The following is a 25,915-nucleotide window of genomic DNA, read 5'->3' as shown; positions in this document are numbered from 1 at the left end:
AATTGGCAGAAAACTATCATGGCAAATTAAATCAGCATTTGCAATTGATTTGTTTTGAGCCAAGGAAAAAAAATATTCTAAGCCATACAATAGTGGGCTGCCTCTGTTCCCTTAGAGTAGGATGACTTCTAATCCTACAGTATATGTGACAGTTTGCTATCAAAATGGCAGTCTCTCACCTGTATTGTTCATATCACAATGTGTGTAACTGCAGTGGCTAAATTATGAAATTTAATAAATATTTTAGTCATTTATTTAGTCTTTTTTTTTATTTTAATCACAAATAGATGAAGGATCTTTGTGTCCTCATATGTCTCTAGACCGCATTGTCTGGACACTTGACACACACTTGGAACTCCAAGACTGTTAATAAGGCACTTATTAACACATTTCTTCCATGTATATCTTTAACTAGAAATCCTCTCTGTGTAAAGAAATTAACTTGCGACAAGGTGATATGTTACACACATCCCAGCTTAGCCAAGGTTCTTGACAACAGTCAGTAGGCTCAGTTGCCTTTCCAGCTTTGACATTTCTCATTTCAACGGGCGCCCTGGTCTGAGAGGTCAGTGAAGAGGAGTTAGAGAGATGTCTCCCCTGAGAGATATCAGTCCATATGTGAGGAGCATCAGACACTCAGAGCTGGCAGACGTGAAAACACGAGTTTGCCAGATCGAGGAGGAGCTCAGACAGGTAAAAGATATTGATATTGATATAGATGTAGGGTGGGACATATGCTTATCTCACAATATGATACGATAATCGATATGGAGTTCACGATTCGATACAACCACGCTATGATGTCATATAGAAAAGTTCAATGACAACAAAGTCTGAATGTGCAGAATTATGTTTATTTCTAAGCAACAAATCTTTCTAGCAATGGCATTTGCTTGCTAGAATGTAAACAACAATTTTAAAATGTCATTACAAAGTGCAAATAATATAATTTGGATGGAGAGCTTGTGAAATTGTCATGGGCAAGCCATCTCATTTGTGATTACTACAGCAGAATAAAATGTAGCTAATACTGCGTTTAATTTCTCTGCCCCACGATATGTATTGTGACATTTTTGCATTGCGATATATTGGATTTCGATACATCGTCCCATCCCTAACGTAGAGCATGTGCAAACTACAGTATATTTAACAACCTATATTCTAATATCTAACTTACTTTCTAACTTGTATGCTATAAATTGACTCATCTGTTCTATAGGGAGTGAGAAAGCCGTATAAAGAAGTGATAGATGTCTCCTGGGGCGACTCACACCGGACAGGAGTGAAACCCTTGTCATTTGTCCGACAGGTAATTTGTCTGTCCACCCTGTGACTTTCAGAGTCTGCACGCCTACGTTACAGCCATTGTGTGTGCAGGCCCGTACATTTCCATTAACTCAATCTTTGTGTGAGTCTTCTGTCTGTCTGTCTACATAATGGGCAGGTTCTTGCAACATGCCTTTACCCTCAGCTTGCCAACAGTGACAAACTGCCAGCGGATGCGAGACAGAGGGCTCAGAGGCTGCTTGGGGCATGTGCTGGAGGGAGTGTAGGTAAGGACTGTGTATGTGTGATGAAAATGTTAAGCAATGAAAGTTCTTCATTGTGGAAAAAAAAAAAATATTTTAGCTGAGTTTGTGAAAGTTTACCAGAAATGTTTGTCATTCTTGTAGGTTCATACACTGCCACAGGGGGAATATCACAGATAAAACAGAATATCTCTAAGTTCATATCACGACGAGATGGAGGGGTTCCGTCTTTCCCTGAAAATATATTCATGGCCTCGGGCTCCCAGAGGTCAATCGCGGTAAGAATCATTATTGCTGTCGTCACCCTTTATCCATTTTTATATGCTCCAGCCATTGCCACCACTACTATCCCTGCCATCATCATCATCATCTTCAAGTCAAATCTCTTACTGTGCTCCTTAGACCATTCTAACACTCCTGGTGAACAGCGCGGGCTCGCCGCCATCAGGGGTGTTAACTCCAGTCCCATCCTACCCCTCTGGCAACAACGCCTTGCTGGGGCTTGGAGGAGCCATCGTGCCGTACTACCTGAAGGAGGAGCAGGGCTGGGAGCTGCAGATAGACGAGCTACGAAGAGCGCTGCAGGCTGCAAAGGGGGTCTGCAACCCTGTCGCTCTGTACGTTATCAACCCTGGAAATCCCACAGGTAATGAAGCCCCAGCAGAATGGAATGAATCTAAATGTACACTACCTACTATTTTTACTATTTGTTCACATTTTAGAATAATAGTAAAGACATCAAAACTATGAAATAACACAATTGGAAGTATGCAGTGACCAAAAAAGTGTGAAACAAATCAAAACTATCTTATATTTTAGATTCTTTAAAGTAGCCGCCCTTTGCCTTGATGGAAAGGCAAAGGCTTTGGAAAGAAATTCATACATAGGCATCAACTTCACTATTGATATTTGTCTAAGAAGCACATTTATGTTTTCTTCATGCTGTGTGGCCTATAGGTCATGTTCAAAGCAGGAAGTCAATGGAAGAGGTCATCCAGTTTGTTTCAGAGGAGAAGCTCTTCCTTTTGGCTGATGAGGTGAATCAGCATCATCATCTATCTCACTCATAAACGTGACTACGCATTTTTGTTCCTTAACCACCAACCCCGTTGCCCACAGGTCTATCAAGAGGTCGTTTTTGGGGAAGGGACTGAATTCATCTCTTATAAGAGGATTCTGGCTGAGATGGGGCCTCCTTTCTCAGACACGGTGGAGCTGGCTTCCTTCCACTCAGCATCCAAGGGCTTCATGGGAGAGTGAGTTCTCGGTCCTGATTTGTATCTTGGAAAGAGCGGCAACTACTTTGTCTGTTTTGGCTGATCCTCACAAAAGTGCATGCAACTTAAGACAAATCTCAGTGGCATTAAGACCATTGTCTAAATTTATATCTGCCTCTGACACCAGGTGCGGTCTGCGTGGTGGATATGTGGAGCTGGTAAATCTGGACCCCACTATTATCGAGTACATCTCCACTCTGTTCTCCATTGATAACTCAACTGTGACTGGTCAGATGGCCCTGGATCTGATGGTGAACCACCCACAACCAGGGGATCCCTCATACCCCCTGTATAATGAGGTGAATTCTCATGCTATAATGCTTCACACCATCTGATCTAGTCTAATGATCCAATAGCCTGCTTTTTCCTTAAGAAACACAAAGAAAATGTCACTACCATGGGCCCAATTTGCACCGTTGTAACTCTAACCGTGACAAAAATGTAGTTTGCTGTAAGAATCTGGGACCTGGACAGCTGAGTGCCAAATATGGATTTTCCTTTGATTTTTTTTCTTCTCTCCCCCTCCAGGAGAGACAATCCATGTGGGCCATGCTGGTTCATAATGTGACGAGGATCCCTGAGGTTCTCAACAGCCTGCCGGGTTTACGCTGCCAACCAGTGAAAGGAGGTTCCTATGTTTTCCCCAGACTCTTTCTCCCACCTGGAGCCATTCAAAAAGCCAAGGTTAGGATACTATTTTATAGGGCCAAGCATACACTGCATGTCATATTAAAATAAACCATTCTACTCTTGTCGGGTGTATTGTATTATTATAGACTTGGATGTGTCTTTGGATATTTTAGGAGGTAGGAATGCAGCCAGATCACTTCTACTGTAGCAGACTGGTGGAGGAGGCTGGGCTGTGTGTCGGTCCTGGTTGTGAGCATGGGCTGCAGGAGGGCAACCATCATTTCAGGTATAGCACATTCCAATTCTCAATCAATTAAGCATCATCATTCTCAATACAGCTGTCACAAATACCAGTCTTTACTAAACAACAGTAAATACTTGTATGTGTCTGTTTTCCAGTAGACAAACCAGGGAATCCTGACAAAGAATTAAGGGGTCTATTTCATAGTCTGCCGATCCAAAGGGACAATACATGTGTACTGTAAAGAGTTATAACAAATATCACACTTACGGTCCTTAACCTTCACGTCTCTCTGCAGATTTTGCATAATGACCTCGGTGGATACGATGGAGGAAATTCTGAGACGCCTAACCAGCTTCCACATACAGTTTATGAAGGATTTCTCTTGAACAGAGCAAAAAAACCCCTCATGAATGTGTTTCTTTGTAATAATTGACTCTTTTTTTTCCCTTTCTCAGTTCCATGTCTTTGCAAATCTCAAAGAAATGGCAAATTGTGTGTTAATGATGTACAGACATAATCAAAGAATCTGACCAGTTACCTCGTATTGGTATTTTGAATTTATTACAATAAATATGTGACCATTATTTACTGCATGCAGTCTGGTTTGACGGCCTTTGGCCAGAGGCATCTTCTGTCTTGATACTCATTAACAGAGTAAAATCCCAACTTCTGCTTTTCACAAAGCAAATAATCAGAGAGTCCATAATCCAATCAAACACATGGATTTCCTCACGCCATATGGAGTTCATGTACCACAGTAATATTTATAGTGGCAGACAACAGTCCACTTTTGGATTTCTGCTCTTCTTAACAGTCCTGATTAATTCAGAGCATATTGTACTGCAATAAATGACAAGCGCATTCAAGTTCCTTGTAAAACTACAACCAGTCACATTCAGTATTTTTAGCTGCGACCAGCAGCTAGTATAAGTCGCTCTGTCGGTCCCGAAAACCTCCCAAAAAACTTTGCACATGTGCCACTTTGAGTTTAGTTCGGTCGCCACACCAGAGACCCCGGGTTCTAATCCCAAGTGAGTCAAACTGGTTGCATCTTATCACAAAATATGTGCTTGTTGCTATCTCATCCAGCTCTCTTGTAGATGATTAAGGAGGATATTCATTCACTGAATAGCTCACTGCTTGTGTGTTTGGCCATGGGTAAATTTGAAATACATTAACACAACTAATATATACAAGTGACATATCATCATGCTCCCTGATTCTTCAGTACCAGCCAGCAGACTCAATGTACACAACATGTAACAGTGCAAACATTAATTTCTCCCCAACAGGCTGACCCTTCTTCTTATCCTTAATATCGTCAATCCACCTCACTGTCGCTGTTGTGTGTGTGAGTGTAAGGATTTGAGTCTGTATTGTTGAGCAGCTCCACAAGTAAGGAGATGAGCTGGCCATCCTGAGAAGAGTTGTTCATGGCGTTGTTGGGATTGTTAAAGTTACGGTACAGCATGGTCTGAATGGAGGTGCGTAGTTCCCACAGCAGCTCCCAGGTTGCAACTGATAACTCACAGCGCACCAGAGAGTGTCCAGGTAATGACACCTCCACATGGTCTCCGCTCACTGGGACAAAGAGGACAGAAAATGACTTATTAAAAGAAATAAAAGACTGCAAACCTGTGTAATCACAGACACATTACAATCAGAAAGCATCTCTATATTAGGGAAATGCAATGTGCGCTCATACACCAGGTAGTATGGTAGAAGACAAACAAACTACACTTCTAACTAGTGGCTAAGTCAACACATGAATTAAATATTTTGTTCAGCAATTCTTAGTTACAACAACACTGTGCTACCACAGCACTTTGGTGTTAACAGGTGGAGTTTTTAAAGTTGACGTAGTTTCACTCACTCCGATCATGCAGAGTACCTAGAAACTGCTGTTGTTAAGTACATTCCTACAGCAAAAGCCACCTTTATGGAGAGCAGCACATGTCCTACCTGTCTCTGTGATGTTGCAGTCTGTGAACAGCAGCAGGGCGAGTGGGTGGACGGCAGAGGAGTCTCTGATGAACACGTTACCGTTGGACTTGACTGCACTGAAGAAGGTCAGCCAGCGACTAGGGAGCTGATCCTTTCCCCTACAACACAAAGGAAGATGTAAACATGGATCATACTATATAAGCCAATAAAGCACATGTAACATGCTATAAGTGAACATTAGAGCACGCCCAAACCTGTTGACTGAGGAGCGGTGAAGCAGCACTGGTCCACTGAATGTGCGGTAACACAGACTGTTGGGCCGAAAGCGCCCTCCTTTGGTTATCATGCCTTTCTTCACCTAGAACAAAGACAAGCACATCAGTTAGTGTATGAACACAAGATATTACACAGGTGAAATTCACCTGTGTAAATTTGGAATATATTCACAGTATACAGTGTCACTGGTCACTTGGGTGATGTTAATCCAAGATAGATAGGAAACAGGGAGCAGAGATCCAGCTAGAAATACAGTCTATATGAGGCAGTATTTCAATAGCGACTACATTCTGGGAGGTCACCATGTACCTGAATGAGGTTGGGATAGAGGCCAGCCAGCAGTACAGCCTTCAGCAGCTCGTCCTGGCTGCTGTGTTTGTTGTAGAGAGAAGAGTGCTGCTGGCACTCATTGGCACGAGACACCAGCTTTGCTTCATACAGGTTCTCACTGAACTGAGAGATGAGACCTGCAACACAACAGCACAACAACAAGAATCACTATGTGAAGCTAGTTAACATGTAAAGGTTAGCAGGAATGCTGCTAAAGCCCCAGCAACTTGAAATACATACTGGACCCAGACAATGTCTAGATGTGTGTGTGTGTTTCAAACTAACCATTGATGAATCGCAGGCTGGCCCCGGACAGGGTGTGTGTGTCCAGATAGTCCTGTCTGTCCTCTCTGTCTCCCTCCTGCTGAACTCTCCTCCAGCCCAGCACTGCCCTACTGAACCCCAAGTAGTCACTGTAGCTGGAACCGCTCAGAGCCTCTTTAGCCTGGACAAAGACAGCGTAGGAGCAAAGGATCAAAAGATGATGAAATTATAAATACCAAGCGATCGGTAAATTGCAGCATATAAGTATACCTTGGGTTTAAGAAGCCAGATATATTGTCTATTTCAAAACAACATGTATTGGTAATAGGCGAGTGTAAATATGTGTCTCACGTTGCAGACAAGTGCTCTGTTCTGCAGGCTGTTGTGGAAGGGGTCTCTGGTCAGACAGGCAGCTACAGACAGCATGGGCAGAACACAGCGGAACATGGCGCCCAGCACCAGCACTTTGCCGAGCCGCGGGTCACATGACATACAGGCAACACGCTCTCCCAAGGGTGTCAGGGCTTCTGTTTTGTCCAGAACACCTGTAAGAGGGAAAGAAGTAATGACAGCACTGATGTAAGAAGTTAAACCTGTATAGAAACATGAAAAAACTACATAAGTTTGACACAAATGGTAAAAATATGAGCACATGATGCAGAATATGAGCAGCTGTCAGTCACTCACCGATGTCTTGTAGATTGCGGACAGCATCTCTCACAGCTTCTTTCTCTGGGCTGTCCAACACTTGTGATAAGAAATCTTCAGCCTCCACACACAAAAAAGACATAGTCACGCAACATGGCCAGAAAGTATAAAAATCACAATTTAAAAAACAAAACAAGCACAATTTAACTTCCTCTTAGCCATTGCGCTCTCTCTTTACCTTGCAGTTGGGACTGTGGATTTTAGCCTGCATTATTAGGCTCTCCAGAGGGGTGCGCAGGATCTCAGGAATGGGGAAGGTAGTCATGGATTCCAGGTGTTTCCGTGGGAACAGATGGTAGGCGTGTCCTGGCTGACATCGCCCTGCCCTCCCTCTACGTTGTGTGACATTGGAACGGGAGATCCACACCGTGTCCAGGCAGGAGACCTGGAAAACCGTAGGAAACAGGCTGGGTTATTACTGAATTATAATCGTTTTACATGATTCCATCAGAAAATGTCCACACACACTACTAGCATTGTTTTTGCAGCATAAAACAGCAGTTACGTGCAATTACTTTGACACCAACCTTAGTCCGTGGGTCGTAATTCTGCTCCTTCTGAGTTCCCACATCCACCACATGAACAATGTCGTCTATAGTGATGGAGGTCTCAGCAATGTTGGTGGCCAGGACAATCTTCCTCTGGCCCACCTGGGGGCGCTGGAACACTGCCTGCTGGTCTGCCACTGACAAACTGGAGTGCACTAGGAGGAGAAAGGAAAGAAATGATAAATACATTCTGTCAGTGGGGAGAAATCCACTCTCTGTACTTCCAAAAGAAAACAGTGGACTTTGTAAACCCATCTTTACTCTCTTACATGGAACGATCATCTGGGAGCCTGAGGAAAAGGAACGCTTCCCCTCTAGTCTCTCTTGAACTGCCTTGATGTCTTGCCATCCAGGGAGGAAACACAGCACTGCGCCTGAACCATGAGTGAAAAAACGGTTGGACAAATACGGTCATAACACTGTCATAATAATCAACAACATCATCAACAACAGCGGCAAGTGAGGGGTTAAGGATTGGTTACCTGGCTCTCCACGTCTGTCAATGTGTTCGATTACGTCGGCCACTAAATCCAGGTCTGGTGTGGCGTCATCTCTTCCCTCCTGAACCAGTATATCAAGATAAGATACAAACTCATGAGACATGGGAAAGATTTAAGGTGGTAAGGTGCACACAATATACCAAATGAAAAACTAAGACCCAGAGACAAATACAGCAGATGTGAGAGTCTCACCTGTCTGTCAGGCTTCACCCTCACTGGGGGCGGAGGTCGGCGCCCCATCTCCCTCAGCACCTCCTCCAGGTACCTATCCTGGACTGGGTGCATGAACCCAGGCACCTTAACAATTGGGCAGCCCCCAAAGTACTGGGCCAGCCTCTGGTTGTCCCCAGTCGCACTCATCAGCACCACATGCAAGTCGGGGTTCTCGTTAAGGCTAGAGCGCAGCAGAGCCAGCAGCAAGTCTGTGTTTATGTCTCGCTCATGGACCTCATCCACCACCACATGGCTGACCCCCTTCAGGGACGGGTTCCCCTGGAGCTTCCTCAACAGGACGCCCACTGTGAGGAAGAGCATGGCTCCTCCACTCTGCTCTGGGGGACGGCTCTCAAGTCTCACCTAGGTACAGAAAAGATCACCGATTGAACAAACATCCAAAAACCAAGAAGGTGCAGTATCAAAGAGATGGGCAAATTTCATAGGATTATCCATTGATGGAAATAATAATAACTTTATTTATACAGCACTTTTCTAAACAAAGTTACAAAGTGCTTTACAAGAAAAATTACAATACAATAAAACACAATAAGGAATAAGCAAAGCAACAACATATTGAATAAAAGAGGCAAATAAAAGTTAAAACCATTAAAAACCACAAAAACAAAGATAAAACAGGTAAAAGGTTCTAGATAAAAATAAAGATATAAATAAAACTATGAGAACTATTCGTATAATTTTTTTTTAAGAGTTTTTAAGTTTTAAGAAGTGATTTAAAAGATACTGATTTTGCTTGCCTGAGATGCTCTCTCAAATCTCTCAAATAAGTTAAACCCAAGGAATTCCAATAAAAAGTAAACACAAAATCTCGGAACCGATGTGTCAATCAATTTGCTCACATCAGCCATGTCTGCCTGTTGCTCACCTGATACCCCACAGAGTGTTTCAGAGCCGGTCCCATCTCATGGGCAACGCGATGGGCCACCGACACAGCGCTGATCCGACGAGGCTGGGTGACCAGGATGTTGCACCCCGCCCCATCGCCTGCTCTCACGCGCTCCTCCAGCAGAAAGCGGGGAATCCGTGTCGTTTTGCCGCATCCCGTCTCGCCGGCGATCACCACCACCCTGGAGGACTCCACCGCCGAGACCACGCGCTGCCGGTGGCCGTCGACCGGGAGCTCCACCTTCAGCCCGGGGTTTGCGCTCTCCCATTCCTCCTGCAGATGGATGTTGAGCTGCTCTGCCTTCTGGATAGAGAGGGGTCGGTACGGCCTGCCTGTGATGGCGTCCGTCACCAAGTCCTCCTCTTCCTCCTCATCTTCCTGGTTTGCCGTCTGCTGCCCTCTCTGCTCTTCCTCCTCCCACAGTCTCTGCATTTCCGTCGCCACTGGGTACTGTCATTTAGAGACAAGGCATTCAGTTTGCTAGCATGTTGCATACGTAATAAAGAAGCTCTATATTCCACCCATATCTCTCATGTGAAGTGAGAACCGACCTGCGCGAGGTACTCTCTCATGCGTCCCTCCAGGTGTTGTGGGATTTCCAATGGGAAAGGCCGTCTCTCCCTCTCTCCTGCCTCCTTCACCCTCTCACGGTGGTACTTGGCGTGAGTCAACGGGTTGTTGTCCTTGTCTAGCAGCTCCAGCTCCTGGACCAGGCGAAATGATATTTTGACAAAGCTTTAACATGTAAGAGCATAATAACAGTTTTTTTAAATTTTTATAATGAACACCAATTACATATACATTGAACAGAGGCAACTGAAAATAATCATGGCTCATTGTTCATATGCACAACTTCCCAAAGAAGACAGTTGCCAGGTAACAAAATATATAAATATGTACCAATGGAAGGCTGCACAAGGTTATAGTAATACCCATATATAAACATAAAAAATAAATACTTTACATGCTTAAGTGACATATTATTTATGTTCAAAGCTTCAAAAGGTGCTCTTCCTGCTCCATCACCCAACCCCCACCCCCCCGTGGGTCCTATTACTACTCAAAGTTTGAGTTGAAAAAAAACACACATATTGAAATAACAACATCCTTACATAATATCTTACATGGATGTCCACACACACATATATACCTGTACACCACAAATGTTGCCCATCAAGAAGTGTTGACTTCATAAAATCTATATGAGGTTGCCAAATATAACAGTAATAACAGTTTTCAGTATTCATCCTCACCTTCAGTTTCATGCAAGCGAGAGCTGCAGCTCTCTTCTCTGCCGTCATTCTATTGCCAGCCGTAGCCATGAACGTCATCTCCTCCGGCCACCGGAGGGTCAGTTCACACCTCTTCAGCTTCCCTCCCACCGTTTTGAACTGAATTACCTCCTGTAGTGACAGATGATGAGGGCAGAAACAGTGAGTAGTTAGAGTACAGTCTGAGGTAAGAGTGATTCGCTCTCATTGTATGAAGGATGAGAGCTACTGACCCCGATTCTGTTGGACGATGTGGCGACCTGGACGACTCTGGTCAGGAGAGATTTAGGTTGTGGAAACAGGGAAAGAGCTTCGGAGAGGTTGGAAGTATCTTCTAAGGGAGCCAGGGATCCATTTTCTTCATCTCTTTTAGCTCTAGGCACACGAACGTTATCTGTATAGGGGTCATCCTCAGCGTCACACAGGAGTGACAGCTGCGCTGCTCTCCCCCGGCCAGATCTCTTCCTAGGCAGCTGATTGTTTGGACCAAGCACTCCCAGTTCCTACACACGAGAAGAGAGAGGAAGAGGAGAGAGAAAGAGCCAATAAGTATGACATAGGAAAAAATGTTTTGTGGAAATGTGCGTCCACTTTTCAGACAGAGCGAGTCACTGGAGCTTACCTTCAGCTTGTGACAAGCGGCAGCAGCAGCAAATCGTTCTGCATCACTCTTCCTGGAGGCAAAGCCCTCCACCTCAATCCTGTGGGGCCACTGCAACGTGACAGTGGCTCTCTACAGAAACAAAGCACACTAGCTTGAGACAGGCAGGCATTAAGGAAGACTAAGTAGACTAGTTCTAACAATGGTTTTAACGATCTCATGGCATTTTCATTATATGTTTGCCCTGACCTTGACACCGGCATGCTCTGTGCAGCTGTACTGGATGACCCGGGACAGGTCGCCCACCCCCAGTGAACGGGAGATGGTGCTATTCAACAGGCTCTTCGGGTCAGGGAACTCCTTCAGCAGATTTGGGCTATCTAGACAGTCAAAAAATGTCAGACAGACAACAAGGTCAACGATATCTTCATAATGTTCTTTACCGCGAACGACATTAGACGGGAATAACCCTAAAATGCAAACATTACTGCCATATTTTACACGATGGATGTCCTTGAAGGTTGCATTTACAGCTACTGCGCACTGTCACCTGGCTAGCTTAATTAGATAATTTTCACTCACCTCGTTTTGTCTGGGAAGATGATGTACCGTTTCCCTGAACGGCTCGAGCTTTTGTCGTATACCACCGCACATCTTTGCCCCAGTTTGGTCCAATTTTGCTCCCTGCATCTACACATTTCCCAAGGTTGCACAACGCTCTCAGTCGCACGAGTAAAACACCGGGTAGCGCCATCTTTAAACTACAAATTTCTTCTACGGCGCACTGCTCTACTCTCTTCCTTAGTAACCGTTGCTGGTTAACAACTGTAAATACAGCGCCACCCATTGGCGTGGAGTATAATCTTATACTTTCCCATATGGAAAGAAAAACCTGTCTCAGAAAAGAAAAAAACAAGTGTGGAATATAAAATATGGAGTGTGACTAACATTTCAAATAGGAATATACCATTGCATTCATTGGGATGTTTCCATAGCTTACTCTATGTCTGATTTCCAGCCATTATCTGACTTCTTTCTTGGTACACAGTGGTCTCGCCACCTGGAGAATGGGAGGAAAGATCCCAGGCTGTTTCTCCTGGATTGCTGCCCATAAATAGCTCTGCAAGGTAAGCCATGGTATTCGCTTGGGTGAATAAGAGATGGAACTGGCACTTGTCCTCCTGGTAGTCACAACTGGTGAGTCAACATAAAATACACTCTATTTAGTGTTAGGAGTTAAAGGATGATGAGCCAATCTGATATTCATCATTTAGCTACTGAAAAATTCCCAATGCCCGGTGCTTTTTGAGGAACGTCTCAATCTCTCTCTGTGTTTCTCAGTGTCTGGGTGTGGCGTACCCAGCCACCAGCCCAGCACCAGCAGGGTGGTGAACGGGGAAGAAGCCCGTCCCTACAGCTGGCCATGGCAGGTAGGTCAATGCAAACACTCTTCTATGGATATGCATATGGATATTTTTAAAGCAAACTGAATGTTTACATAACTTCTCAGTGCGCTCAGTAAACTCCAAGAATGTAGAGCCCAAGAAATCCATAATCCAAAGTGAAATGGAGTGAGCAATTTTGGATTAGTAATGACAGTAAAATGTTTAAAAAAAGCATTATGCAACATTGGAAATGTACCATGTTGTCCTACTCAGGAACATATTGACCCACAGGTTTATAGAACTGACTAGACATCTAAAGGTCCTTTGGTAACTGACCACTACAGAGGAGGTGGTGACATCATGAAGAATACAATAGATATATCATTGGTAGTTTATTAATATGCACTTCTATAGTCACATACATACAGTAGATGATGAAATGCATGGTTATGCTATCACACATTAACATGAAAAGAAAGCATGTCTTTGAGCCACTGTAACACAAATATGCTCATCTGATTAATCAATGATGTTGGCATTAGCTATATATTTTGTCCCCGAGCTAAATTTGGTTTTCTTTTACTCTTAGGTCTCTTTGGAGTCTTTCTTCCCCACTTGTGGAGGAACACTCATCGCTCCTAACTGGGTCTTGACTGCTGCACACTGCATCACGTGAGGAAATGTTTATTTTTGACATCTGTTGTCTGAAAATAAAATAAAGCTTGAAATCAGAGAGAATGGACCATGACATGCACGTTGGTTTATCCTGCAATGGTTACCCAACATTTCCAGATCAGAACAAGACAACTGAACCAGAAATAAAGGGTGTCCACAGTGCTGATTGTGAATACTGAATACTGAATGACATCAGTCCTGGAGGATGATGTGCTTTATGTACATGGTCCCTTGCAAAACAGCAAAAGTACATAATGTGCTTGCCCTTGACATCTGCTAGTATCGTGTATGATATGGTCATTGAGACCTTTTACATAAGGTGTCAGAATATCAGAAGCAATTACCCTCTATACGCCACTAACATGTAGCACCGTGAGACCAATGGGTAGAGTCACAACATGTTATTCTATTCCTTTCTTGTGTTTAAATTGTTTTACTGTATGTACAGGTTCCACACGTACAGGGTGGTTCTTGCCGAGCATGACATGAACAAGGAGGAAGGACCCGAACAGTCCATTATGGTGGAAAAAATGTTCCTCCATCCCAAATGGAACGACAACTGTGTTTCTTGTGGGTAGGCTGTCATCCCTTCTACACATATTCACCCCAGTGCTTTAGATATGGGTACACAGGTGGTGGATTAGCAAGAAAAAGGATGAGAAACAAATAGTCCAGAGCGTGATAATGTAAATACGTCCTTGAACAAGGTGCTTACCCTGAGAATTTCTGTAGACAAGCAGCTGAGTAAATAAGTTTAGTAAATAGCAATGAATACGCCTTATCCTATAGACAAAATATGCACTCTACGGAGTAAGTATAGAAACTTTCTAACAGAATGCATCCATTTAAAAAGTATATATCTTTAACATATTTTTTCTTGTCATTTCATCCTGTTATATTTAGGAATGACATTGCCCTGCTTAAGCTGGAGAAGACTGCTGTTATTAATGACAAAGTGCAGCTGGCCTGCCTGCCACAGCATGGTGCCGCTCTGGCCCACAACGAGCCCTGCTATGTCACAGGCTGGGGTCGTCTCTACTGTAAGACCCAAGACTGCCAACACCAATCTCACATAGGGTGTAGTGCACAATAAGCGTTAACACCTTGTTAAATTACAGTTTTGTGATTTCAGTCTCTGTCATTGCCCTGAAACCTATAGAGAGGCATCAAATATTATTTAAATGCTCAGCTGTTATTACAAGGATCTGAAAATGAATGTGCATGTATTTACTACAGGTCAGATCTCTCTCTTTATCTGTCATCCTCTCTCAGCTGGTGGGCCTCAGGCAACCAAGCTACAGCAAGCCCTGCTTCCCGTGGTGGAGCACAGTATCTGTGGCCGCAGCGACTGGTGGGGCGGCTCAGTGAAGACAACAATGGTCTGTGCTGGAGGAGAGAGCAAGTCAGCGTGCCATGTGAGTAACAGACACATAACGTCTCAAACCAAGAATGGGAGAGCACAGTCTCTATGAGCCCAATTTGTCTGCATTTTGTTTGTGCAAAGCAAATTGATATTATTTCTCGAATTGCTCTACACAATATCTGCCGTCTCCTTCCAGGGCGACTCTGGAGGCCCTCTGAACTGTAAGGGCAGAGATGGAAGATGGCATGTCCAAGGAGTGACCAGTTTTGTGGACGGACGCGGCTGTAATACCCCCCAGAGGCCCACAGTCTTTACCCGCGTGGCCTCTTTCATCCCCTGGATCACGGAGGTGAGGGAAGCCCCAGAACCCGTGCTTATTCACTGAACATAAAGCCACACAGTAGAGATAAATTGCATGTTTTTGGACTTGTGAAAAGCACAGTAAGTGGTGTTGTTTTTGAAATTTTAAAAAGTTGATTTTGTTTCATTTCTTTGCAGACAATGGCCCAAAACTGAAGAGGTTTCCGATATGCTGTGATTATGCAATAAAAGGACTTCTAAATCTGCTATATTCGTCCTGCATTTCATCAAAATGAATAAGATACAAAATCATGAGAAATATATTCATAACATAAAATAACATTTTAATCAGTTTAAACAATGTATAATAGGACATAGATGAACCTCAACATATATTTAACATGGTAAACATTGAAATGGTCATTATGGAAGTAAAGTATAATTCCACAGGTGGTGACAAGATTGCCCTACTACTGTCTTTATTTATTTTATTTATTTTTAGAATGGACTGAGGCCTTATTTTTTAATTGTCAAATTATGAGCTCATTTTGAAGCTATGCGTGATTTGTTTAGCCTTTATTTGTATTTGTAGATTACCTTGAAGATTACTGTCCATTACTAAGGCCTATCTTTCAAGAATTGTGTAATTGTGTATACAGACATAATTAATAGACTCTGGATTGACATGTGACTTGTTTTTTAACCTTTTTTCTAACTTTGAAAATGAACAATCAACAGAAACACCAAAGATGTTAAATGTCCTAACAGTAAGTGTGAACTTTGGTCCATCAACAACGTCAAAACTCATCATATCCCACAAGCATTCCTCTATCCAGCAGCCTTGACTTTACCTCATACAGTATGCTCTGTAAGCCTGTAAACAAATACTCATGCGTCTGAGGGCGTCCAGGTGAAGAAGTCTATTCCCCGCAGCTCCTCAGGTAAGTACTCCTGCTCTACAGGTGCGCTGAAGGATGGGTTGTATTTGTAGCCTTTAGCGTAGCCCAGGTCTTTCATTAGCCTGGTGGGGGCGTTGCGAAGGTGCAGGGGGACAGAAGGCAGGGGGCCTTTGTGGTTCCTCAGACAAACCTTCACATTAGCGTAGGCGTTGTAGATCTGCACAGACTTGGGTGCTCGTGCCAGATATACTACACACTGAGCCAGGATCACCTGTTGAGCAAAGGATGAAAGGAAGGAAGGCACAGAGTTAAGATGGTAAGATGTAACCTTTGTTTGATTGACTAAAAATGAAGTCATGATACTGTATCGCTGTCAGAAAACTTGAGAAAAATCATTGATGGGTCAGCTTACCTCACATTCAGGCATCCCAATGAAGTGACAGGCCTGGAAGGCAGACACAGCCTGAGGAAGGGCAGAGGGATCTGCCATACCTGACCAAGAGACACACAACATCCAGTCAGATTGACTCAAAAAATCATACATTTATATAACTTCTATATATCTCTCATTTCTCTCTTCCCCTCTTGATCTGAGTTCCAGTGTACCAGAGTTTCCTCAGCTGACCTGTTAAAGCCTCATAGCACACTGCTGCCCAGGGCCAAAGTTAGTATTCCCAGGGGTGATACAGAAGCCGCTGCTTCATGTTTGTTTACATAATAGTTAGGAACATGATAATTAGCAATTGGCCTGTCAGCAAATGTTTGAGGTTTTCAATTTCACCTAGCTTTTTAAAGATAGTAATCCTTCTCTCTCACATCAGCAGACTGTGCAGTTATTCATAAAAGGATGAGATAATACTATATACAGTATAATTTCACATACCCACATCCTCGCTGGCGAAGCGGACCAGCCTGCGAGCCACATACAGGGGATCCTCGCCGCCCTCCAGCATGCGGCCCAGCCAGTAGAGAGAGGCGTTCTCATGGGAGCCTCTCATGGACTTATGCAACGCTGAGATACAGTTGTAGTGCTCCTCACCTTTGTGTAACACATACAGCACACAGAAACAAACACACACGCACATTGGTTGGGTTAGGGTTAGAAATACAATATGGATCATTCTTTAGGTAGCATGTCATCAACTCATTTCCATTGTTTTAAGCTTTCGCCAAGCCACAACATGCTGCAAAAACACAAAGGAATAAAGCAATTACATTAACAAAACCTTATAAAGCTATGATGAAGGGAAGCATGCTGGCTCCATTAAGGCCATTAGTCAAGCTGAGGGGAAGTTTCAGCACCCTGTGAAGCAGGGAACAGTAAATCTGGACCTTCAGGGACAGCTGAGTGTTATATAACAGGACAGCATGAAGGACTGTTAAAGTCTTAGATGGGATGAGAGAGTTATCAGTGGAAGAGGCTGTGTGTTGCCAAAGTGTTTGGACAATTGAGATACTTAGTGCTCTTATTGTCACAGAAGGGACACTGCCAGCTCTCAACAGACAGCTTTACAAAGTAAGCAGTAAAAACAAGTGCGCTAACACTTTATAGGTGCTCGGGTGGAGGGGTATGCATGATTGGAAACTATGTTGACTTTAAAAACTCCACGTGTGCTGATGGTGTTGTTGTGTTGTTGGAACTTGGAGAATATTTAATTCATGCATTGACTTAGCCACTACAGTTCAGAAAATCACCAAACCATGCACCAACCTAGAGCTGGCTCATGCTTGTATGACTTCTACTGTACTGCCTGGTGTACAAGCACATACTGTATTTCCCTTAGGGCTCTGCGCGGCTTAAAGAGCGCATACCGTAATTCCCCTAAGCAGTGCGCATTGCAAAAAGCACATGAATGAACAAACCAACAAACACACAGAACCCGGTTCTTATAGAGGTGCTCTTGAGCTCCTAATTAACAATGAGCTTGGCTATAAACACGTCCAGATTAAACGGATAGTTGACTTCGTTTCTTTTATCATCTTCATACATTCACATGAAAGCCTCCTGACAGCAGGATATTGTGATCACTGTGCCGAGAAGTAATGTGATAGGGCTGTTGATCTCAAAATCCAAAGTTATTTTAAAGTTATTGAAGGTGGGAATATTGATGGCAAGTGTTATATTGAAGTCTCTGAGAGGATATTTATGATGTGGATTTGTGAAACATGTCACAATGTGTTTATGTACAGAAATGAATGTGTGGGCCGAGACTAAATCCTGACGCATTAAGGTGTTAACACAGCTATTCAGGCCTCTTATCTCTTGGGGCCGCTTGCACACCAGTTTTGACACAAACAATGCAGCCGTTGGATTGGTCCTGTGGTCAAATAGCGTCCCCGAGTTGCCACTTTGCCAATTTTGTTAACACCAGGTAGTGGAGGAAGGGTAGGGGGATTTCATTCTCTTAATTGCCGCAATCTGACATCCAAGGTCCCTATTTTTTTTTAAAAACAAAAAACACTTAAGTGGTGTAAACTACATAGGCCTTGATGATGATCTCTACACACTTGTTTTTTTCTATCTCCATTATTAAGGAAGCAGAAACCAAAATTTGTATTTTTAAATTGAAACTAAATTAGTTTATAATTACATACAATTGCCAGCAAGTCATTCATTTGAGAGATAACTTGCCAAACAATTTAACCAGTGATGAGAAACCATATTTTATAAAAAGAATCTCCCCTAGTTCAATTTCTTTCTCTCATGGATTGTCACAGCTTTAGCTAATATTAATAATATATTTATAATATTGGAAATAAAACAAGACAATGGGTGATGGGACATGGAAAAACTCTTAAATCTCTACCAACCACATAAACCTTTCCAGTACCTAATTAAAGAACAAAACAGAACAAAAATTGTGCTAGACTGTAAATATTAGCTTCCTCAGAGAATGACAACCTTTTCATAATATTCACTGGGTAACCTGGTAGGACTGGAGACCCAAATGGAACATGACAAGCAATGTGACCAGAGCCTGAAGGTGAGGAAAAACTAGCTTCCCCATTAAGGGTAACTGAGTTTACAAAAACCTGGACCAACACATTCTGGTTAATATTGTGTGGTCATACAGGAAGTGCTATACTTGTGATAGTGATATCAAAGGAATATCTCTGCTGTTGAGTCTGTGAGAAAAGGTTAATTAGTGCGAAGTCTAGCCTACATCAGTGAAGCGAGGACATGCTGAAAGATGTGTGTTTTGGTGCTTTGGGGGCACGATGTTCCTTGGCAAGGAAAGTCGTATGGAGATGAAAATTCAGCCCATTGCCAGACAAACACCTGTGAATCACAACATAACTATTCACACTGTCTACTTCCTTCGTCTGACTTCTTAGGGACCTGCTATATTGGGCAGCTGTAGAATCTGAACAGAGCAACTCCCATCACTTAGACTAATTAACAGATTAATAAAACCATTAAAATATACAGTATATGTGGGCTTACCTGCTTTGTCATAGAGGATATGGGACCTCTGAAGACCTTCCTTGATATGCTCCTCCTGCACCAGTATCTCCTGAGGAGAACAGTCCTGTGTTAACTGGTTGGACTGGGCCAAGCTCACCCGAGCCTGAACAGCCAGCTGGAGACCGTTGAGTCCTGTCCTGGCATCACCGTCACAAAGGTGAGCTATGGTGTCCAGAGCTTTCTGTTCAATGTAGATCTTTGGCCTGGAGAAAAAAATAACAAAACACAAAAACAAAATGAAAGTAATATCAGGAACAGTACTTTTTATCGTAATCCTTTCTTTTGCGAGGAAGCAACAGACAAGGAATACAAATCTGATTTAAAAAAAGCTTACTTATATATGTCATTACATCACAAATATGAATTTTAACTTTTCATTTAACAAGTAGTCTGACAGTAAGGACACTGTAGTCTTTAGCATTAATTCTAGGGTGCCGACTCAGATGACTGCCTGATCCCCCAAGGACACCAGAGATCAGTAGACTGAAACCTCTTCCAATATCTTTGCCAACCCCCCTGTGCTTCGTCCCCATTGCGAACGGCCCTTGCTGACAAGCCCCCTGGAGGGTGCCACTGTTTTTAGCTGCTTAGAACCACAAGTATGGTGACAAAAACTAGACCCATGGAAGGCTTTCTACAGTTACGCAAAGGCAGCATCATCAGTGTCCGTGGCACCTGCATTAATACTTCAACACACTATTCTGTCTGCTTCTGTTTTCTTCAAGGGAAGAAAAAACTTTGTTCACTGTGTAAGGAAAAATATACTAAAACTAGGCTTATGTTAGGCTTTAAACGTATGCAAAACCACACATATTTTCTGTCTTTCTAATTATTTTTCTCATTTTTTTACTGGTCACTGATCATCTTCACATGTGAAAATACAATACTTGTACTAGAAGTGCCACTTTGGCGTGTTACCACAACAATGCATTCATTCTTGTCCTACTTTGCTGCGTAGTTTCTTTACTTTGGAATGAACTATAACAACTTGATGATCATTTGGAGAAATGATCATTTGTACAATCCTGTGTAAGAATTATATGTTATGTGTGTGTAAATGGCTGCATGTTTTGATTTGATAGAATATCGCACACATTAGCATGAATGCTTCTATTTCTACAATAGTGGATTAATGGTAAGAATTTCTTGACAAAAACTATAGTGTAAGCCTGTCTGACAAAACATACATACAGGTTTACATTTTAATTGGAGTGGAAAGATATTGTGTGATGAAAATGTCCACTTGTCACTTTTCATCATTCAGTAAGTCTAATATGACCCTTTCTTTCAAAAAATAAAGTCCAAAATTTCTTAAAGTAAGTTAGAAATAAAAAGTTATGGCATCACTGCATGAATCAACTCTTGCTTTTGTATGTGGAGGTATGGTAAATGGTAACTAACTGAAGTGGGAAATCAAAACTCACTCATTCAACATGAAACTTACGACTCCAAATGCACCCAGACCAGATTTCAGTGCATCCCAAACAATACAAACCACATCAAACTCAGTCATCTCCCTGAAGCTCACCATCAGCCACCATGACTCAGTAAGTCATTAAGCAGAGTTTCCATCTGCTGCCAGCAGTTGACAGCTGTCTCACTTTGGCAGATTGTGTCCACTGCTCACATGCCAAACCTCTTCTCTGTCAACATATCTAAAGCCAGAGCCAGAAGGGGAAGGCTGCAAGTGTAGTCTACCCATATATTACCTAACTGAACCGTTTTAGGACAGCACAGAGGGAAGAGCGGACCTCCCACTCAGCCAATCAGAGGCGAAGGATGTTGAGATGTGGGGTGACTCGCGGTCCTATGGAATCCCGACACGATCTGTGATACCAAGGGGCGGGTTCCCAGAGGAAGGAGCACTTACTCGTGTCCATCTGATTGGTCTTGATCCTCGGGATTGGCGGGATCTTGTCCCAGCACCCTGATCCCCAGTGAGGCGACGGCCCTGCGCAGGATCGAGCCCATCGCCTCCACTGACAGCTTCTCCAGCACCAGCACCCTGCACCTGCTCAACAGGGCGGCGTTCACCTGGAAGGAGGGATTCTCTGTGGTCGCCCCGATCAGCGTCACCGTCCCACGCTCCACGTGAGGAAGGAAGGTGTCCTATACATACACACACACATATATATACAGTGAGAGAAGAGGAGAGAGCAAGAGGAATATGGGAGGAAAAGAGGTGAAAACACTGACCATCTCTAAACAAAACATAAAATATCAAGGGTAAGTCTTTGTTCTACTACTATCATAACACTTGCTGTTAGTTTTCTGCCACCATCATTTAACACAAAGTGACTGACAATGCTTGCATGCATCTGCTATGTCTTTTAATACTTTGAATCTTATCACCTCATTAAGAGAGGATCCAGACTGGTCCTCCCTGCTAGCTGATACAGGGATTTACTGACACTCAATTTGGCCATGCAGCACAGGACTGCTCAGAGTCCTAGAATGGTTTTCTACAGTTAATAGAGTCCTAGGTGACAGTGTTGGAAGCAAGCAGAGTGATGACATCAGCTATGTTGGCAATTTCATTGAAAATACAGAACTGCACATTTCCATTCTAAAATCCTGTACTTTTTGTGGACTTAATGTAATGACTGGATTTGGAAATTTTGGCTGGTGTTCAACAGGATGTTCAGAATCAGAATCAGAATCAGGTTTATTGCCAAGTAAGTTTTCACAATACAAGGAATTTGCCTTGGTATGTAGATGCATACAATAAACATAAACATGGAGAAAAATAATAGGGATAGGTTAGGGTTAGGGGAAGGTTGCAGGAGGAAATCCCTGACCTGGGCCTTTCACTCCTGTTTTTAGTATGGAGGAGGAGGAGGAGAAAGTACTGCAAGTCAAGAAAGTCAAGAAACATAAATAATACAGAATATGAAAAAAATATAATAAAAATATAATAAAAAATATGTGCAATATTTCTGTTTTTTAAAGTGAAATGAAAAAGCTGTACAGTTTGTTTACTGATATACTGATAGCTTAAGATTTTTCTTCACCACCAACAAGTATCCTTGTGTGTTAAATGACAGTGGGTCCCCTATGAAATGAGTCTTGACTGAACAACAGTATTTTCCACAGCTTGAGATTCTTTGGTGCAATTCTGAAACTTTTCATTTACCAAATTTATTTTCTGTACTTTTCCAGACTTTTCAGAATTGCGTAGGAAACTTGATTATAATGTTTTTTAATAATATTTTTCCCACATTTCTTGAATTGACAATTGTTTTATTATTAGATTTGGTGACAAAAATCTTACCAAGCCATCCTGAAGACAGAATGGTAGAATTGGGCTGCTTGTGTTTTAGGTTATTTAACAATAAGTTCACAGCAAAATGTGAAGTTAAAGATTGTAGTAACACAATTGGGTTATTAAATACAACCCTCAATGTACAGAAAAAACATAAATACTACAATCTTCAGAAACAGAGTTCAGAAACAATGAGTCTGTTAGAGTGCTTAAATTTAACAGTTAAAAAAAAATGTAGACACATTCTATTTCAGACAGAAAAATAAATTCTCCCTTTATTGACTAATTCAATATTTATTACGCAACACGAATTGCGTTTTCCAAGAATCAAAAAGAGGCATGGGTGGGTGCTGTTTCAGAGGGAATCGGGCCAAGTGTTTATTTTGGGTGAGCACATTCTCATAATGCTGCAGTTAAGACCATGCAGACAGGTTAACCTGAGAGCTATTCAGTGCTGCACAGAGTTATTCAAAAGTGCACAGAGTCTGCAGGGAAATTTTAACTGTGGTTTGGCAAGTGAAATATCAAAACATGCTCAACTCAAACAGTACTTAACATGACATAGTGCAGCTGCTGTACAAAGTGGACAATCTTCAGCGTGAATACAAACCGAGTGATAAAATGTAAACCTACAGTAAGCATAACTAACCTATCTGATAAGGAAATTGAGAGATTAATGCAATCAGAGGCTTCACACACTATTAAAATACCATTTTTTCTCATTTTACCCTAATAGGTATTTTAAACACTGAGTGGATTTTGGAGCTGCAGCTAACATTACAGAATTTGACCTGAACACATCTTACTGGCTGAATCAATGTCCTACCTGTTGGGATTTGTTGAAGCGGTGAATTTCATCGATGAACAGGATGGTCTTCCTCTTGCACAGTCGCAGCTCGTTCTGTGCCTGCTTGATAACCTCTCGAACTTCACTGGTTGACGTGCTGGTGGCAGACAGACTAACAAAACGAGCCGTCCCCTTCTTTTTACTGGTGCTGGCAATTATGTGAGCTAGAGTGGTCTAGAAAAGACACAAAACACATAGGAAAAAAAAAACAAAACATCTTTTTAATTATTGTTAAGAAGGTGGGTGGCAATGTTTCACAACAACAAAACAAATCTAAAAGGGAACCACTTTTTTTGCCTTAACAATGAGGGTATCCTAATAATAATGGGCACCCACAGTACCTGCATGCTCGAGTTTTTGAGCCATGTAATTAATTTTCCAGGTCATATAATCCACTTTAAGAAACTAGAAGAAACACTTAGTCCCGTGCCTAAACCTGAAGACAGCCTCATTAATCTTGCCTCCACTGTAAATCCTTAAGAGCAGCTCCAAAAATAAAATACTCTTATGCATACTCTTATGAAACCTGAACCCTGTCGGTGGGGGTTAAAGAGGGTTAGTAAGGCATGTTGATAAAATCCAAGTGAGGCAGGCCAGAACAATCCACAATACTAGCTGGACATATCTAAGAACCACTAACATACTGTATTCAGGCCTGACAATCAAGCACCAATCGCGCAGGCACATTTTCACTTCTTTCTAACTTTCTCTTTTAATCAAATGCATTGAGGAGAAGTGCAATAAATGCTTATCCCTAAGAGGATCAAGCAGCAATAAAACAGTATGTTTTACAAGTGAGAGAACAATAAAGAGCATGAAGTTTAGATAGCCAAAATTCACCAAGGCCATCGGCATAAAACTCCAGCCTATCCATGTAGATGACTTGTGTATTCAGCATAGATACAGGTCACTTTACCACTGTGCAAGTTAAACATTCTGCAGTTGGTGCAAGGTTGGCTATGAGAATGAGTAAATGAAGAAAGAGTAATGAAGAGGGCAAATCAAGTAAGCCAAACAGCTAACCTAACACTGTTGAACCAGTTTTTTTTTTTTACACATTTACTTCAATGTGACAATGAATAAAATTCCCATGGGTAGGTTTAGGTTATTCTTAACCCCCCCCCCAAAAAATAAATAAATAAATAAATAAATAAATAAAACCTTCCTTTAACCGTATAACAATTACGTTAATGTATTTATTAATTAGCTAGTTAACTAAAAATCACCACTCCTACTGGCACTTATGTGTCGCTTAGCAACCACTTTGTTTAACTAGCTAGTGTTGAGATTTTCATGTTTCAGTGTTGCTTCGGTAAAGATTAACATCGGTTTGATACCATGATTTTTAAAAGCAATAAACCATTGCTGAAACAATGCATTGCACATGAAACAGTGGGACAAATGAAGCAGAAGTCGAGCCTAGGTGGGGATACATAACGTTAGACACTCAATCTCAGCTGCCACTCGGTCAATCACACCTTTCCACATCCCGGCGGCCCCCAGAGGATCAAAGACGGTATTTCTTGGGTGTCCAGAAGTGACCGCAGGAGTGTGTGCTCGCCCACAACTTTGTTTTGACCGAAATATTCCTCGAGTGTGTTTGGTCGCAGTTTCTCCGCCAAAGGCTTGTCGATAGTTTGCAGTGCCCGTGACGATGATACACCGTTTGATGCTTTCATTATCGAGCCACTGGGTACAGAGGATCGGCTAGTCAGTTTCTCTGTGCCTGCTGCTCCCAGGTCCGCCTCGTTCTGCAAATTGCGTTTAATCCCTTTGCTGACAGCAGAGCCGGGGCTGTGCTTACTGGGAAATAATGAGTTCAGTTCACTTGGAGCCGAAACCTTACTCTTGTCGGTCTGAAACAAGGAGAATACCGCAGACGACGACGCACCTGGCATGACTGGCACCGAGGAGCTGACGCAGGGTTTATTGACAGAGGGGCTTTTGGGAACAGCCTCCGCAGAAATGCGTGATTTCTTTAGAGGTGGTCCGCTCCCTTCTGTTGTCGAAAGACTGCTGTCATTATCCAGCAAGCATCTGTCGAGATGTCCGTTAATTGCGGAAGGGTTAAAATCCTTGGAACAAACTGGACACTGCACCAAGCCCGAAGCTGTAGCTGTCATGTCGCTCGCCATGTTGTTTTGCTTCCCGCAAAACTTTTGACCCTAAACCCATGTGACCATAACAATGTATCCGTGTTGCGTGTTGTAACCAGAAGTAAAGTCAGTCGTTTTTATTTTAAGCCTGGATATAACTTTTCATTTGTTCTAAATAGGAAATTTACAGGTAGTTTGTTTTAATTTAATTTGTTTATTGGATATGCTTTCTCGGGTTTGGTTGAAATGCATTGTGGGTTGTGTAGTTTTTGGTTTCCACTGACTGCAACTTATTGCTGCAAGATAGTATCAGTATTCATATAGCTGGCTAGATTATAGCTCATAGAGGAATCAATCATTTAACATTTTAATGAAAGAAA

The 25,915-nt window shown here is 42.5% G+C and overlaps 4 protein-coding genes across 5 annotated transcripts; 2 read left to right on the top strand and 2 right to left on the bottom strand.

The window, feature by feature from the left end:
• Positions 1–1,721: 1,721 nt before the first annotated feature.
• On the top strand, positions 1,722–4,127 carry LOC139932658 (alanine aminotransferase 2). The gene is made up of 8 exons (XM_071926493.2): positions 1,722–1,807; positions 1,932–2,175; positions 2,487–2,566; positions 2,649–2,785; positions 2,934–3,105; positions 3,335–3,490; positions 3,610–3,722; positions 3,976–4,127. The coding sequence occupies exons 1-8, from the start codon at positions 1,778–1,780 to the stop codon at positions 4,064–4,066; spliced, it is 1,023 nt and encodes a 340-aa protein (XP_071782594.2). The 5' UTR covers positions 1,722–1,777; the 3' UTR covers positions 4,067–4,127.
• Positions 4,128–4,144: 17 nt separating this feature from the next.
• On the bottom strand, positions 4,145–11,996 carry dhx30 (DEAH (Asp-Glu-Ala-His) box helicase 30). Its single transcript, XM_078287936.1, has 19 exons — positions 11,825–11,996; positions 11,492–11,622; positions 11,264–11,374; positions 10,875–11,144; positions 10,624–10,773; positions 9,922–10,074; positions 9,350–9,820; positions 8,443–8,826; positions 8,233–8,311; positions 8,020–8,124; positions 7,730–7,905; positions 7,381–7,587; positions 7,182–7,263; positions 6,846–7,039; positions 6,516–6,675; positions 6,210–6,367; positions 5,879–5,982; positions 5,643–5,782; positions 4,145–5,261 (listed from the first exon to the last, which is right to left on the bottom strand). The coding sequence occupies exons 1-19, from the start codon at positions 11,994–11,996 to the stop codon at positions 5,002–5,004; spliced, it is 3,507 nt and encodes a 1,168-aa protein (XP_078144062.1). The 3' UTR covers positions 4,145–5,001.
• Positions 11,997–12,402: 406 nt separating this feature from the next.
• Positions 12,403–15,064, top strand: LOC139932634 (chymotrypsin-like elastase family member 3B). Its single transcript, XM_078287874.1, has 7 exons — positions 12,403–12,439; positions 12,584–12,672; positions 13,217–13,299; positions 13,751–13,876; positions 14,206–14,342; positions 14,575–14,717; positions 14,862–15,064. The coding sequence occupies exons 1-7, from the start codon at positions 12,403–12,405 to the stop codon at positions 15,048–15,050; spliced, it is 804 nt and encodes a 267-aa protein (XP_078144000.1). The 3' UTR covers positions 15,051–15,064.
• Positions 13,066–25,574, bottom strand: wrnip1 (WRN helicase interacting protein 1). Of its 2 annotated transcripts, XM_078287935.1 has the most exons (8): positions 24,918–25,574; positions 23,419–23,613; positions 21,201–21,439; positions 19,310–19,533; positions 16,748–16,903; positions 16,277–16,356; positions 15,817–16,135; positions 13,066–13,331 (listed from the first exon to the last, which is right to left on the bottom strand). In XM_078287935.1, the coding sequence occupies exons 1-7, from the start codon at positions 25,572–25,574 to the stop codon at positions 15,854–15,856; spliced, it is 1,833 nt and encodes a 610-aa protein (XP_078144061.1). In that variant the 3' UTR covers positions 13,066–13,331; positions 15,817–15,853. The 2 variants fall into 2 exon arrangements, with proteins under 2 accessions (XP_078144061.1, XP_071782549.2); XM_071926448.2 differs by lacking the exon at positions 13,066–13,331 and having other exon boundaries at positions 15,066–16,135.
• Between the last annotated feature and the right edge of the window lie 341 nt (positions 25,575–25,915).

This window comes from Centroberyx gerrardi, chromosome 13 (genome assembly GCF_048128805.1).
Source record: "Centroberyx gerrardi isolate f3 chromosome 13, fCenGer3.hap1.cur.20231027, whole genome shotgun sequence".
NCBI lineage: Eukaryota > Metazoa > Chordata > Actinopteri > Beryciformes > Berycidae > Centroberyx > Centroberyx gerrardi.
This window is presented reverse-complemented; position numbering and strand designations above follow the sequence as displayed.